We start from the raw sequence: 16,143 nt of genomic DNA, 5'->3' as shown, positions 1-16,143 counted from the left end.
AAGAACAAAGGTCAAAACAGTCCCTATGTTCAGGCATAGTAATGAAGATTAGCAAGACTCCAAAGGCTATTTGTAAATATAACCTTGAAAAGAAAAAAGGCAAGGCTGTTCTCCCTGAAGATTTAACCTATCTTTTGCCTGTACATTCATGATTCTTTACCATGCCAACCCTTGAAGGGAAGGCAAAGACTGCACACGCGAGACTTTAGAAGACAATCATGTTTCTAAACAGCAGGTCTGGTGGTTTACAGACTATCAAGAAAGACAATCAATTTTAGGTTTCATTAAATAGTTTACTCTTAAGATACTGACATATATTAATTAATTCATCCTCTCAACCCTCTGTGAGGTAGCTTTTATCAACTCCATTTGTTGGGGAAATTTGATCAAGGAGAATAATAACAGTGTTTTCTATTTACAAAATACCTTCCCTATAAAGAACTCCACAAGTTTGTCTTTTCAATCATCTTTCATTCCTGTGAGGTAGGTGGCAATATTACCTTTTCCACTTTTATAGGTGAAATGCTGTGGCTCAAGGAGCTTAATGACTTCACATGATAGCCTGTATTTTATCCACTAACTAGAATGTACTGCTTGAGATTAACACTAGACCATGGACTCAAGGCTTAACTGCACATAACTGACATGTGGAGCTTCTAGTTTTCTCTATAGCCATCTTTCAATGCATCACATTCCAAAAAGGACTGGAGTCATGCTTGCTGTTTAAGCTCATGTGTTCACTGTTTATGAAGTTTATTGTTATCATTTCTTTAAATTGGACTACTTAAGTTTCATATAGGTGCCCAAGGGCTAAATTATGTTTTGTTTACTGTCTGTGCACTAGCATTGTAAATGATGTCATGAGGAATGTACAAAACTCTTAGACAAAGCAGCAGGGCCAGTAAAAGCAGCTCAATTGGGGAAGAGTACATTTCTTCTTTCCTTTTTTTTTTTTTTTTTTAAGTAGCCATCACACAAAAAGATGACTCATTAAGCCCAAAAGAGGGGACAATGCCATGTAAGCGCTTCTTATGCAGCCTTCCACAAAGAGACCTGAGTGGCAGCATAAGGCATCCTCTTCTGTCCATTTTCCTCCAGGCAGAATGTGCATTTGTGTGGCTACATACACAATTATAATCTCCTCTGAAAGGCAATTCCTTCCATATGACAGGCTGAACAGTGGCCTGAGTGCTAGATTCATGTTGCCCAAGCAGTTAACATGCTGAAATACCAGACACATTTAATCTCTCCTTTCTGAAAAACTAAGATGGGACAGAAGAGGCAAAGCTGGAAAGAACTCCACACAGAGAGAAAGGAGGCCAGCCCAAGCGCCCAAACTCACTTTCTCATGGGCTGAACTTCTTTGTGTGTTGCCTACTTATGTGTCAATTTGCAGGACTTTGGGGCATGAGAACCATAGAGCCGACCGGTTCTGGCAGCCTCTCCATTTGACAAGCAAAGCCGAAGACATGTGGCCTTTCATATATCTTACATTCAAAAGTGATATTGTTTCAAACATGCCTATTTTAAAATATAGAATTTTCCCATTTAGAACAGGTCTTTGTAAGTTGGCCACAGGAGGAGTTCTGCCACATTAATTTAAAGGAGGGGAAAAAAAGTGGCAATGGGCCCTAATGCAGCTCTATCCCTGCCAGATGCCTCTGTTTACTTTGGGCCAGTGGGACTGCCCCAGGTGAGAGAAGTCTGAATTTAAAAAACACCTGATATGAAGTCGTGGGGCACAAGCAGATTTCTGTCTGAGATTACAGAAACTGAAGCTTGTGTTTTATCACAATTACCTGTAATCTCAGGGCTAGATAATAGTATTAAGGAGACCTTGAGTTACACAATAGGACAGCTAGAAAAAAGGCTCTTACTTTCTCCAAAGAACAGTACTTTAAAAGCTAATTGAATGAAGAAAAAGAACAGGCTCTGAAAGTGCCGTCTCAAACAATATTTACTTTTACTAGGTTCCTGCTAATCAAACAAAACTTAGTTAAAAGCTTTCCATGAAAAAAATACATTTGATGATTTCAGCAGTAATTGCTTTGTTTAAAGAAAGGTGCTTAAGAAAAAACATAGCTAGTGGGATCAGTAATTTGGTAAGTTCAGATGTGTTTGGGAAAATCCCTTCTCTCTTTGATAAATCATTAAAATTCTGCTCAGATAAATGTGTTTTGACTTGAAATTCCAATCATAGAATGAGCTATTTCCTAAGGCCCCTAGGGAAGTAGTGTAAGGGTGATCCCAGCACAGAAAGAGGACCCAGGGATTAGTTTACAAGGGTAATTCCAGTCTTAATCAAAGCATATCACTCTGTCCAACTAAAGGACAGGATCTCATTGAGACGCTCCAAAATTGTAGAAAATCTCCTTCCTTTTTAAAATACTGCTTTTACAAAATGGATTAAATTTTAGTGTTATGTAACCCAAACACAGAAACTATGGTATCAACCAAGAAATTAACCTTAGGTATAATCAGAATTAAAACTGAAAAGATCCACAGCAGATTTAATCAGTCATCCTTTTTCATTCATGGAAGGGGGGAAAAGCATAGTTTCTCTCACATGTTAGGAATTCAGTAACTATTTGTTGAACTGGATTCCTTTCTCCCATTTATTTTAAAGTTTATTCTGTTACTTAAAGTACACCATTCATTCAACAATTGAGCACTTCACTTGGGCTAAGCATTGTGCTAGATTTTAGAGAGAAAAAGCCTGCCCTCATGGCTCACATTCTAATAAAAAACAGACAACCGGGCGCCGTGGCTCACGCCTGTAATACTACCACTTTGGGAGGCCGAGGCAGGTGGATTGCTTGAGCTCAGGAGTTCAAAACCAGCCTGGGCAACATGCTGAAACCCTGTCTCTACTAAAATACAAAAAATTAGCCGGGCATGATGGCACACTCCTGTAATCCCAGCTACTAGGGAGGCTGAGACAGGAGAATTGCTTGAACCTGGGAGGTGGAGGTTGCAGTGAGCCGAGATCGTGCCATTGCACCCCAGCCTGGGTGACAGAGCGAGACTCCGTCTCAAAAAAAAAAAAAAGAAAAGAAACAGATAATAACCAAGTATACAAGTAGATAAACAAGTGCTATGAAGGACATAAATAGGATGATGAACCAGAAATAGGATAATGGATCATGTCTCTTCTGCTCTACTGTTATTTTTAAAACTTCAATTTATCTACTCAGCCTCCTAGAATTATTCATTTAGCATATATTGCATTTGTGCAAATAAAAGTGATCCCCAACTTCTGAATAGCATCTGGAATAAAGATTTTAACATTACTTGAATATAATTATAATAAACAAAGTCAAAAATTTTAAAGCTATCTTAAAACCCCAAAATAACATTGAAATCTCTCTGCAATTTACTTTGGAGAAATGGGGGTAGGCAAGGGTTGGGAACAACATGCCTTAGAACTTACTTGCTTTTTTCCCTCCAACAAAAAGGTATTTATTTATTATATGTATTAAATAGGTTACAGAATCTCTGGAAAAGGAAAATAATCTAGATTGACCTTCCAGGAACAACTCCCAAAAGGCCCATTCCAGAACTAGGCTACCAAGGGAACTGCTGTCCCTTTGATGACTGAGAAGCTGCTGACCAAACTGGTAAAAGGCCAAGATAGCTGCTGGCTCTAGAACCAGATAGCTCACATACTCTCTACTTATTACACTGTCCTTTTATGTTATGGTCATTTATGAATATGTCCCATCTACTGTGTAAGTTTCCTGTGGGGAGGGATGCTTTATATTCATATACTCATGCCTGGCTTTATATAGAGAAGGTATTCAGGGAGGAAGAAAAGGAAGGAGAAGGGTAGGGGGAGGAAAAAGGAAAGAAAGAGGTGACTTCGTGAACATGTTCACAATTATTTTATGTATTTATTTATTATCATTTTGAGACAGATTCTTGCTCTGTCGCCCAGGCTGGAGTACACTGGCGTGATCTTGGCTCACTGCAACCTCTGCCTTCCGGGTTCATGCGATTCTCTTGCCTCAGCCTCCCAAGTAGCTGGGACTCCAGGTGCGCACCAGCTATTGAGCCCAGCTATTTTTCATATTTTTAGTAGAGACAGGGGTTTGCCATGTTGGCCAAGCTGGTCTCAAACTCCTGACCTCAAGTGATCCACCCACCTCGGCCTCCCAAAATGCTGGGATTACAGGCATGAGCTATCGCACCTGGCCCATAATCATTTCAAAGTGACCAGTTTTATGTATTATAAACCTAGTTTCCAAAGATTTAGGGAGTCAGTGTAACACCTATTTTATTTCATTTCCTTTCTGCAGCAACCAAACACTTTAAGGCCCTAAGAGAATTTCTGCTAACTTACTGTAAACAGCAATATTTCCTAGCATAGAATTGGGTTTGGAAGGCTCACTAGTTATATCCAAATAAAAATAAGTTTATCAGGATTCATTCACAATCAAAAAATAAAATGTGTCTGGCAGTCAGACAAGTAAATATCACATGCTTTGGTATCAGCAAATACAAAAAAAATTAAGATTAGCAACACTTATCTTCCACATAGAAGGGGTCCTATGTCAGAACCTTTGCCAAGGCCTAAAGAAATTGTGTTAATCTCATGGCTGGAAGAGACTATATCAGTAACTGTTAGATGTTGTCTTAGCTCAGATACTGTGAGAAGCAGACACCAAAACAGGATCAGACATGTGAGAGATGTACTGGGGGAAACGCCCATGACAGAAAATGGGAAGGAAGCCGGAGGAGTCTAGGAGAGCTAAGAGATCAAATGCAGGTGTGACCCTAGTAAAGGAGGGAGAAGGGAGAATGAGGGACTTAGCAGTGTGCAGTGAGTCTTTAAGCCAAAGTCACCCACCAGAGGAGTAAAACATCTCATAGAAGTGGGTCTGTCCTGCTCAGTCATTGACTAGGAGCAGTCTGTGGAAAGTGTGACCTCAGTGTGAACAAGGTGTTAGATTCAGAGCTGGGGTCAGGAGTCAATTACCCTTCCCTCCCCACAGTAGGAGATCTGAGAGGCACGCATTCGTGATTGCCACCAGATGTTTACATATTCGCACAAAAATACGGTAATAACACTAGCAGTTAATATTTATTGAGCACCTACACAGGTGCTCTAACAGGATAAATGCTTTCATATATGAGGTAAGTACAATTTTTTTTTTTTTTTTTTTTTGAGACGGAGTCTCAGGACTCTGTCACCCAGGCTAGAGTGCAGTGGTGAGATCTCAGCTCACTGCAGCCTCCTCCTCCCGGGTTCAAGCAATTCTCATGTCTCAGCCTCCTGAGTAGCTGGGACTACAGGCACACACCCCCAACGCCCTGCTAATTTTTGCATTTTTAGTAGAGACGGGGTTTCACCATTTTGGCTAGGCTGGTCTTGAACTCCTGACCTCAGGTGACCCACCCGCCTCGGCCTCCCAAAGTGCTGGGATTATAGGCATGAGTCACTGTGCCTGGCCTTTTTTAAATTTTTTGAAAAAGGGTCTCACTTTGTCACCAAGGCTGGAGTGCAGTGGCATGAAAACAGCTCATTGCAGCCTTGACCTCCGGGCTCAAGGCATCCTCCCACCTCTGCCTCCTGAGTAACTAGGACTACAGGTGCATGCTGTCACACCCAGCTAATTTTTTTGTTTTAATTTTTAGTAGAGACAAAGTCTCACTATGTCCTGTAGGTCTCAAACTCCTGGGCTCAAGCAATCCTCCCTCCTTGGCCTCCCACAGTGCTGGGAATATAGGCGTGAGCCACCACGACAGTACTATTATTACCCACATTTTGAAGATGTGGAAACTAAGGCACAGAAAGGTTAAGTAATTTCTTCTAGGTCATACAGCTACCCAAAGTACAAAGATGATTGTCAATAAAATTCTCCCAAATGGTAGAAGTTATCTTCCTCATTGCCTGCCTCTGAGAGATGAGTCCAGTGGCAAGAAGAAATTGGAATTTTACCATTCTCTGGTCCATCCTCATTCCTCGGATGCCTCCTCATGGCAGAAATGTTAAATGAAGACACTGGAATCACTTGACCTTACTCCAGGATCCACATATAGGTCTACACAATAGCTGGAGCCTCACTTTGGGAGTTGCTCAAAGTATTTATAGCATAGAGTTTAACCACGTGGACTTGAATTAGACTGCTGGGTTAGAATTCTAGATCCACCACTTACTGACTTGTTATTTGGTATCTTTGTGTGTCATTTCCTCATCTGCCGAATGGAGATAACAACTGAAACTATCTTCATGTGCCTCAATATATGTAAAGCATTTAAAATGGTACCTGGTACAGAGTAAGTTCTTAATAAGTCTGGTTGCTTTTGTTAGCTACTCATGTTTGGGGTACCCTAAGGTCAGATTATTCATATTCCATTTCACATATATGTATGAATTAAGTGTGGGAGAGTATACAGTGATAGAAGGTAGATAATGATAAAAGGTAGACAATGACAGAAGGTCGACAATGATAAGTAAAATACAATTCTTGTTCCCAAGAAACTTATTTGCAAGAGTCCCATCCTTAATAAGGAAGCAAGAATTACTGCCCTTTGAACCAATAGGGTTTTTTTGGTTTGTTTTTATCTTTTTAGTGAAGAGGAGAAAACACAAGCTGTGGAATCTGACAAACCTGGGTTTGAACCCCTGCTTTACTAGGCATCATTGCCTGTGTGACCTTGTGCAAATCAATTAGCCTTTCTAAGCCTCAGCTTCCTTCTTTATAGAATGACAAGATGATATTAATAACTACTAATTGGGACTAGTAAGAGTACTCACTTCATATGGTAGTTGTGAAAATTAAATGAGACAAACCACAGTGCCAGGCATATAGGAAGAGTTCAAAAACTATAGCTTAAAGAAAAACTACCCAATTTATTGTAATTCTTCTAAATGTCTAGTCCCCAAAGGAGAAAGGCCATCTTTGATTTCTAGAGTTATCTATTATGCTAACCCACTATCAGCTATAGTGAGAATAAGCAGGTTCCATGGAAAAGAAGAGGCAACTTGGAGCGTGAGTGAAAGCATGCACCTTACCAAATTAGGTGGAGTGAAAAACTCAGGTCGCATGTAGGTGGTAGGTTTGGCAAACCTGGGACCAGAACAGGTTGCCCTTTGGCTCTAGAGAGCTAGCCACACCCAACCAGATACACAGACACACCTCCAGCCTCTGGCAGAAGCTTCCACTAAGTAGGTTTCATAAGGCTGGAAATCTTCTGCGGGTCCTACACAAAGGGTCTATACTTATTTCATCTCCTTACCAGACTCTCCTTTCTCTCTTCAGGCCCGGGCATTAACACAATTTTTATCACTACATTCTGATGACTGCAGACATGAACATAATTAAGCTATTCTTTAGTGATGATCTTAAGATCTTAAGCCATGCAAGGCCATGATTACAGGTTCCTAATCTACAAAGTCAGTGGGGAAAGGATCAGTTTACCCAACATGATAAAAGATTGATTTCTTCACTAATAGTCAGAAAGGTAAATATAATCCCTAGCTAGCAGGGAGAAAGGGATATCTCTAGATATTCATTGGATAGGTATCCCTGTAATTACACCATAATCCTAAAGAGAGGTCTCCAGATACACTAACCAAGGGGAACTCAACTTTAGCTTTTGGGTTTCACTGAATGCCTAGGGCTTTCCAGTCTGCAGTTTTGTTTCTCTGTAAGTATAGCCTTCTTTAGGCCTACACATGCAAGTAACTTTATAATTTATAAAACAAAAACAAATTGAAAAACCACAGGTATTTAAAAATTTAAATCAGGAAATATTTTATTAATCTATTAATCTATTCTCTAGGGAGTGATTTTAAGCGGTCATTAGATTGAGGGTGAATAGGTTGGCCGGGCACGGTGGCTCACACCTGTAATCCCAGCGCTTTGGGAGGCCGAGGTGGGTGGATAACCTGAGGTCAGGAGTTCAAGACCAGCCTGGCAAACCTGGTAAAACTCTGTCTCTACTAAAAATATAAAAATTAGCTGGGCATGGTGGCAGGTGCCTGTAATCCCAGCTACTTGGGAGGCTGAGGCATGAGAATCACTTGAACCCTGGAGGCAGAGGTTGCAGTGAGCTGAGATCATGCCATTGCACTCCAGCCTAGGTGACAGAGCGAGACTCTGTCTCGAAAAAAAAGATTGAGGGTGAATAGGTCAAAGCAGCATGCTTCTAAGACAGACCAAATTGTAATAGGCAGGGATAGTTCTCAACTAAAGACAAACGCATTTCAGCAGAGTGATACGGTTTGATGAACCAGGAGAAGCCAGTGAGTGGTGTGACCATGCTGAGGGCAGTATGAATGTCTAGTCAGTGGTTAGGACAAGGAATTAAGACACTTAAATATGAAACAAAGCATGAAGAAGCATTTGTATAGGATTCAAGTATTAGGTGGTTGGTTGGACTTCACAAACATTGAAGCTTCTTCAACCAACCTGAGACTCTGATTCTGTTTGTAGATTCATTCTCAACACTACCACTGAATTGATCTTCCTGAAAAAGCCATTTATGAAGAGACCACCAACTTCTATTCACCAAAGCACCAATATGCCAAATATGCCAAGCCTTTGGGACATAAAATTCAAACAGCAAACACCCAAGGAATTGAACAATGAACTAGGCTTTTCAAATATTTCATATATTCATTGAGTACTGAGTAAATAAAATACATAAAATCTTTGGAAAAAGTCTAGGCATTGCTTGACATTGATATTGTTATTCATTAAATAAAAAATTATCTGTGATATCAGTATCCCCTTTTAGCTGATTAATGGATGTGGTCACTGTCTTAAGCTCTCTCTATGTGTGTGTGCATATATATATATAATATATATATATGTTCATGTATATTTGTGTGTATATATAGCTTTCAAAGACCAACAGCCCTTAAACTTGGTAAAAAGACACTCGACTTCATTTAAAAATACACATTAAATCTACTCTGAGACTATTTGTCACTTAGATTGAAAAAAATCCAAGTTTGATGTATTTTGTTGTCAGGACAGTGGGGAAACAGGCATTCTCTTTCATTGCTGGTGGCAAAATGGTATAACACTTATGAAGGGCAATCTGGCAATATCTATCAATACTTCAATGCATATGCCCTTGATCCACCAATTCCACTTTGTGGAACTTATTCTTGCCTGGCCTAAAAAATATTTTGAATCAAGTTTCCATATTACCAACCTTAAAAAATATTTTAAAATTAATTTTTAAAATAAATTAGACAAAATTTAAAAGAGTTGTTTTTCATTTAAAAAGATGTTGGTCAGGCGCAGTGGCTCACCCCTGTAATCCCAGCAGTTTGGAAGGCCAAGGTGGGTGGATCGCCTGAGGTCAGGAGTTCAAGACCAGCCTGACCAACATGGAGAAACCCGTCACTACTAAAAACATAAAATGAGCCGGGCGTGGTGGCGCATGCCTGTAATCCCAGGTACTAGGTAGGCTGAGGCAGGAGAATCACTTGAACCTGGGAGGCGGAGGTTGTAGTGAGCCCAGATCGCGTCATTGCACTCCAGCCTAGGCAACAAGAGTGAAACTCCATCTCCAAAAAAAAAAAAAAAAGAGAGATGTAAGCCAGGTGCAGTGACTCACACCTGTAATCTCAGCACTTTGGAAGGCCACAATAAGAGGCTTGCTTGAGCCCTGGAGTTCAAGACCAACCTGGACAACATAGTGAGACTCTTTCTCTACAAAAAATTTAAAAATTAACTAGGGATAGTGGCATGTGCCTGTAGTCCTAGCTACTTGGGAGGCTGAGGTAGGAAGATCACTTGAGACCAGAGGTCGAGGCTGCAGTGAGCCGTAATAGTGCCACTGCACTCCAGCCTGAGTGACAGTGCAAGACACTGTCTCAAAAAAGAAAAAAGAAGAAGAAAAAAAAAGATGTGCATGGTACATCTATACAATGGAATTATTATTCAGCAATAAAAAGAAATGAGCTATCATGCCACAGAAAGACATAGAGGAAACTTAAATGCTTACTGCTAAGTTAAAGAAGCCCATCTGAAAAATTTACACACTGTATGACTCCAACTACATGATATTCTGGAAAAGGTAAAACTTTAGAGACAATAAGATCAGTGGTTGGCAAGGGCTGCAGGGGGAGGGAGAAGGATCAATAGGTGGAGCACAGAGGATTTTTTAGGACAGTGAAACTATTCTGTATAATGGAATGGTGAATACATGACATTACACATTTATCAAAACCCACAGAACTGAACGACACAAAGAAGTAACCCTAATTATTATATACTATATATTATATGCAATAATAATACGTCCATATTAGTTTATCCAGTGTAACAAATGTACCACACTAATGCAAGACATAAATAATAGGGGAAACTGTGAGTGAGGGAGACCCAAAATATATGGGAACTCGCTGTACTATCTGCTCAATTTTCTGTAAACTTAAAACTTCTCGCACGTGCGGTGGCTCACTCCTGTAATCCCAGCACTTTGGGAGGCCTGAGGCGGGCGGATCACGAGGTCAGGAGATTGAGACCATCCTGGCTAACACGGTGAAACCTCATCTCTACTAAACACACAAAAAATTAGCGGGGCGAGGTGGCGGGCGCCTGTAGTCCCAGCTACTTGGGAGGCTGAGGCAGGAGAATGGCGTGAACCCCGGAGGCGGAGCTTGCAGTGGGCCGAGATCACGCCACTGCACGCCAGCCTGGGCGACAGAGTCAGACTCCTTCTCAAAAAAAAAAAATGTGTATTGTGTGCATATGTGTGTGTGTATATATCCATGTGTATGTGTGCTTTTTTCATTCATTAAATGCCTTACACACTAAAGATGCTCAAGAAAGTACTACATATACAGTCTTAGCTCAAGAGCTAAGTCAATATCTCAAGTTCTGTTGGAGTGGGCAAATCCGGTTCTGATCCTAATGCTACCATTTTCTAGTTGTGTGGCCTAACTTACACAAGTTATCTCTTCAGCCCCAGTTTCTCCACCTGCAAAACTGGAAGAAAACACGGTAATTCCTCCTAGGGCAGTTGAGAAATTCAAATGAAGAATAATGCATGTAAAATGCTTAGCACAGTGCCTAATGAAAAAGAAAAGCTCGAAATGTTCGCTGTCGCCGCAATGGTAAGACAGTTACTCACGGAATGACTGATCTGGCACTTGAGGTTCCAAGGTTATTCTTACTCCACTAACAGCAGGTCAATAATACCCCAACAGGGCCCCAAATCCTCAACTCCAACCTGACCCACTTTGAACACAATCCACATTGCCTGAGTTCCAGCCCCTACACTTCAAACAATTCTTTACTTCCCAGGTGCTTTTCTCCTTCCTACTCGGCCTTACAGGTTCAGGCCCTAGAACCCCCGCCTCTCCGCCCCTCCCCAAACCACCCGGACCCGATCCCACTCAGACCCGGCCCCCGCCCCCGCCTCCTCCCAGACCCCGGCCTAATTCGTCTGCACGTCTTTCCCTCCCCAAAGTTGAAGGGGGGTTCCTACCCAGATACTCGTAGTCCGGTAGGGCTAGGCGCTCCGGACTCAGCATCCTTTGACCGGGGTGGCTTCAAAGCTCCAGCTCTCAGACTTCCGGAACCCAGGTTGCAGTCTCTCTCCGTTGCCATGGCACCCACGCGGCGGAAAGGGGACGGGAGCTGGAGGAGGTGTCACACAAACAGTCTCCGTGTCTCAAAGTGGAGCTGGCCACTCAAGTTCCGGGGGCAGTCGCTTCACGACGGTCCAGGTTTCTTTGGACTCCCATTGTTGAAGATTTGGTTTTAGAGGAATCTGAGATGAAGAATTCTTTTGAATCCATTGTTTCCCGGTGTCCAAGAATTACTGTCAGCCGCCCATATACGCAGGTTCTGAATTTCATAAGTATCCCTGCTTTTATACACTGTTTATCCTAACTCAATAATAGCCCCCGCCCTTTGGCCCCCATAAACACTTAGTATCCCATTACCTATTTTTATCTCTTTGGTATTTACTATCTTAAATTGCTACAAAGTGCTTAGGTATCTTTATACCCTGGCTGCTTCTAGAGGTCAGAGATGTGTCTTTTCTGCCTAGGACAGCTGGACACACAAAAGGTGCTCCTTAACGCCTCTGAGATAATTGCCATTTCTTCTCAATTCTCACTCCGTTGCCCAGGCTGGATTGCAGTGGCATGATCTCGGTTCCTTGCAACCAGCGCCTCCCGGGTTCAAATGGTTCTCCTGCCTCAGCCTCGCGAGTAGCTGGGATTACAGGCGCACGCCACTACGCCTGGCTAATTTTTTGTATTTTTAGTAGAGACGGGGGTTTCACCATGTTGGCCAGGCTGGTCTCGAACTGTTGACCTTAGATGATCCGCCCGCCTCAGGCCTCCCAAAGTGCTGGGATTACAGGCGTGAGGCACTGCGGCCCGGCCTCAATTCCTTTTTATCTTTGGTTCTTCTTTCTATTCCTAGCCCTTACTATTTGGTACCCTTCCCAGATGTCTTTCCTTTTTCCTACCAAGATATTTCTCTTCTTGAGGGGGAGGGGATGCAGAAACGACATCACCAATTAGGTTTTTTTCCCCATATGCCCAATTGCTCACTTCTCCTTTAAGAGAATATTCTTTGGTTTTCAAGTTCCCAAATATTTTTTTGTCCTTTCCTACTCCTGACAACAGGTCAGAGATCTGTAGCACTCCACACAGTTCAGTCATAGCAGCAAAAGCCAGTCTGTCCTCACTTTTTTGGTGCCCTCCCCCTCCAACAAGGTGAGGTTTGTGAAAAAGAGACAAAGAAAACAAAATCAAGCTATCAAAGGAATGACTGGGAAACCAGTAGACCACCTACACTGGGAGGAAAAGGAAAGAGGAGGTTCTTCTCTTTGTGTTCCAAGTGGCCTATTCTTAGCCTCCTCCAGCAAGGAGCCTCAAACCTCCTAATTCTTGCTTTCCCTTAAAATTGTATATGTGTCTCAATTCTAGGCTCCTGTAAGTCACTCTAAGTTTGGATGTGGTGAGGATAAAAGGACAGAGCCGAAGTAGGAGCAGGGCTTAGTGCCTTGAGGCAAATTTACTAATTTGGTATTTGGTGTGAAGTCCAGCAAATCTGATTTTTTTTTTAATTGCCTTCTTATCTGCTTCCCCATCTAGCTTGAGGTTATGGGAGGTTCATATGTTCCACAGCTGTGGCTTTTTACTATTTTATTAGTAAGGTAATACCATAGTAACTATTAAGAGTGATAATTTTACTTTATTCCCGAGCAACTTGTAGCTATTTGCAAATAATCTTATTTGTCCTCATAAAAACTTTCTGCTGAGGTGGGCGGATCACGAGGTCAGGAGTTCGAGACCAGCCTGGTCAATATGGAGAAAGCCCGTCTCTACTAAAAATACAAAAATTAGCCAGGCATGGTGGCACACGCCTGTAATCTCAGCTACTTAGGAGGCTGAGGCAGAAGAATCACTTGAACCCGGAAGCAGAGGTTGCACTGAGCCGAGATCACACCACTGCACTCCAGCCTGGGTGACAGAGCAAGACTCTGTCTCAAAAAAAAAACAAAAAACAAAAAACAACTTTCTAAGGCACTTTCCCCTTTTCTAACTAGGGAAACTGAGGCACAAGTCACAACAGTGACTTGTCTAGTGACTTGCCTAGCATCATGCAGCCACAGAGTGGTAGAGCTGGAACTGGATCTCAGCTATCCCAACATCTAAGCCAGTGGTCTGACCACTAAACCACACAGTCTCTTTTTTTAGGGTTTGTTGACCTGGCTTTTATTTATTTATTTTTCCTTTTGCTCTGCCCTGCTAGCAACTGGAAGCTCCCAGATAAAAGAAGATAATGTTGAGTCCAGGCTCAACATTTGACATTGTCTTATTTGTGGAGCATTATCCTGGGACTTGGCGGGTGCTGGCTGCTGGGGTCTGTGTGGTGGAGCTGGGAACCAGCCCCAAGAATATAGCTTTGTTTGGGCATTAACCCATTTGTGGTTATAATAATGATAAGTTTCAGCACCAGTGGCGCCCGACTGTTAATGACTCAAAGAAGGCTAAATAAGAACAAGATGTCATCTCTGGAGCAATTTGTAGGTTTTTCCTGCAGTTCCATCCCTTCCATAAAAATCCGAAGGACCCCTGTATTCCAAGTTAGTCTTCCACTCTGAATGTCCTGAACAGTTTATTGAGGAAGAGGACTTAGAAAAGTAGGAGGTTGCTAGAGTAAGGCTTCACAAAAATTTGAAGTTTCACTGAAACAACAGGTGGCCTTACTGGTAGTGGAATTACTGTTTACATTTTTCTTCCTTATATTTTTCTATAGTCTTAAATTTTTCTATATATGCATGTATTATAACCTAAAAACAAACAAATAATAAATGAGTGGCATGAAAGTCTTTAAAATTTTATAAGCAGATGTGATGACCTTCCAGATAGTGTTTGTTTTTCCCAAAAAGAAGCCACTGCTAGATTTCTCTTCTGTCATAGATTACTTGATAATAGATTTTGGAAACACATTGGTTATTGATGAAATTTTTCAATGAAACATACACTACACCAGTCTTAAGAAGAGTAGAAATATATAAGAGTTGTTAAAATCAAGTGTATAAAGAAAAAAATGTCAGCCTTTGATTTAAATTGACTTTTCAGGTTCTTAACTTATAATAATATATTTCTTAAAAATTTACCAAAAAAAAAAATCACCCAAGTAAATCTGTAAGTCACAAGACAACTCCACAATCCTAAAAAGAGGCAAGAGGCAAGTGATATGATCTTGATGAAAAATAGAGAGAGCATCAGATGTTAAAGGCAGTACTACACCATAAGGAATGTAAACATCAAATTCAGAACAATAAGAAAAAAAGAGACAGAATATATTGAGACGGTTTTCATTTTTGTTTGTTTGTTTTTTGAGACAGAGTCTCACTCCATCATCCAGAAAGGAGTGCAATGGCACAATCTCTGCTCACTGCAACCTCTGTCTCTCAGGTTCAAGCCATTCTCCTGCCTCAGCCTCCCGAGTAGTTGGGACTACAGGTGTATGCCACCACGCTGGCATAATTTTTGTATTTTTAGTAGAAACAGGGTTTCGCCATGTTGGCCAGGCTGGTCTCGAACCCCTGACTTCAAGTGATCCACCCGCCTCAGTCTCCCAAAATGCTGGGATTACAGGTGTGAGCCACCGCACCCAGCCTTTTTTTTTTTTTCTTTTTTGAATATATATAAGGTCTCCCTTTGTCACCCAGGCTGGAGTGCAATGGCGCAATCACAACTCACCGTAGTCTGGAATTCTTGGGCTCAAGTAATCCACCTCAACCTCCTGAGTAGCTGGGATCACTGGTGCATGCCACCACACCCAGATAATATTTTTATTTTTGTAGAGACAGGGTCTTGCTAGGTTGCCCAGGCTGGTTTTGAATTCGTGAGCTCAAGCGATCCTCCTGCCTCAGTCTCCCAAAGTGCTGGGATTACAGGCATTAATGAGCCACTGCACTCAGCTGAGATATCAATTTATCAGATTATAATTTCTGATTTTATAATGAGAAAATTAACAGACATCTCTGGCTCTGCAGAAGACCTATTAAGAGATTGATATGGAAGAAAATCCTCCCTATAATTGAAGACTATAGAAAAGCAAATGATGAATACACTAAACAGTTTTAAACTTCAAGGAAGCAATAAGAAAAGAATAAATGCAGGCTGAATTATTGCTATAAAACAGGTTCAAGAAACTAGGACAAGCTTTTATCACTCATCAAGCAGAAAAGATGCTAAAGGCAAAGTAGCTACTAAGAAATGCAGGTCATGAAATTCATGCTGAGCTACTAGGCACTGCATGAAAGACTTATCTTCCACAAGAGCACAGAAGAAAGTAAGTGTATGCCACTGCCTGGGATTCATATGTTTCAATTAAAAATGCTATTTATAGGAGGTCATTTTGTACTGCCACAAGCCAATACACCAGAGCTTTCGAGTAATTTGTAAAGAAAAGAAATGTTCACAAACTCTTGGGCGGTTAAGAATAACTAATGCATTATAAGAAAGTAGTTAAGGGGATATGGCTTAAATTGAACTGAAGTTCAAAGGTAATTATGGACTTTACCTTCTTGTTATTCTGTGTTTTCAAATGCTGCAAAAACAGTTGCAAATTACACATTCATATAGTTTGAAAGGGAGGGTGATTTACTGATTCTTCTTGATAGCCCACAAAAATTAGTTATGCC

General features: G+C 41.3%; 1 protein-coding gene across 1 annotated transcript in view; it reads right to left on the bottom strand.

The window, feature by feature from the left end:
- The window catches only part of LOC105554813 (chromosome unknown open reading frame, human C11orf49), a 258,467-nt gene extending 246,894 nt beyond the window's left edge, over nucleotides 1-11,573 (bottom strand). The window contains 1 exon segment of the mRNA XM_012001406.1: nucleotides 11,452-11,573. Within this exon segment, the coding sequence (XP_011856796.1) occupies nucleotides 11,452-11,497 (46 nt within the window). The 5' untranslated portion in view covers nucleotides 11,498-11,573.
- Between the last annotated feature and the right edge of the window lie 4,570 nt (nucleotides 11,574-16,143).

This window comes from Mandrillus leucophaeus, unplaced genomic scaffold, assembly GCF_000951045.1.
Source record: "Mandrillus leucophaeus isolate KB7577 unplaced genomic scaffold, Mleu.le_1.0 Scaffold66, whole genome shotgun sequence".
Taxonomy (NCBI): domain Eukaryota; kingdom Metazoa; phylum Chordata; class Mammalia; order Primates; family Cercopithecidae; genus Mandrillus; species Mandrillus leucophaeus.
The sequence above is the reverse complement of the archived record's forward strand: the minus strand, read 5'-3'. Positions and strand labels throughout refer to the sequence as shown.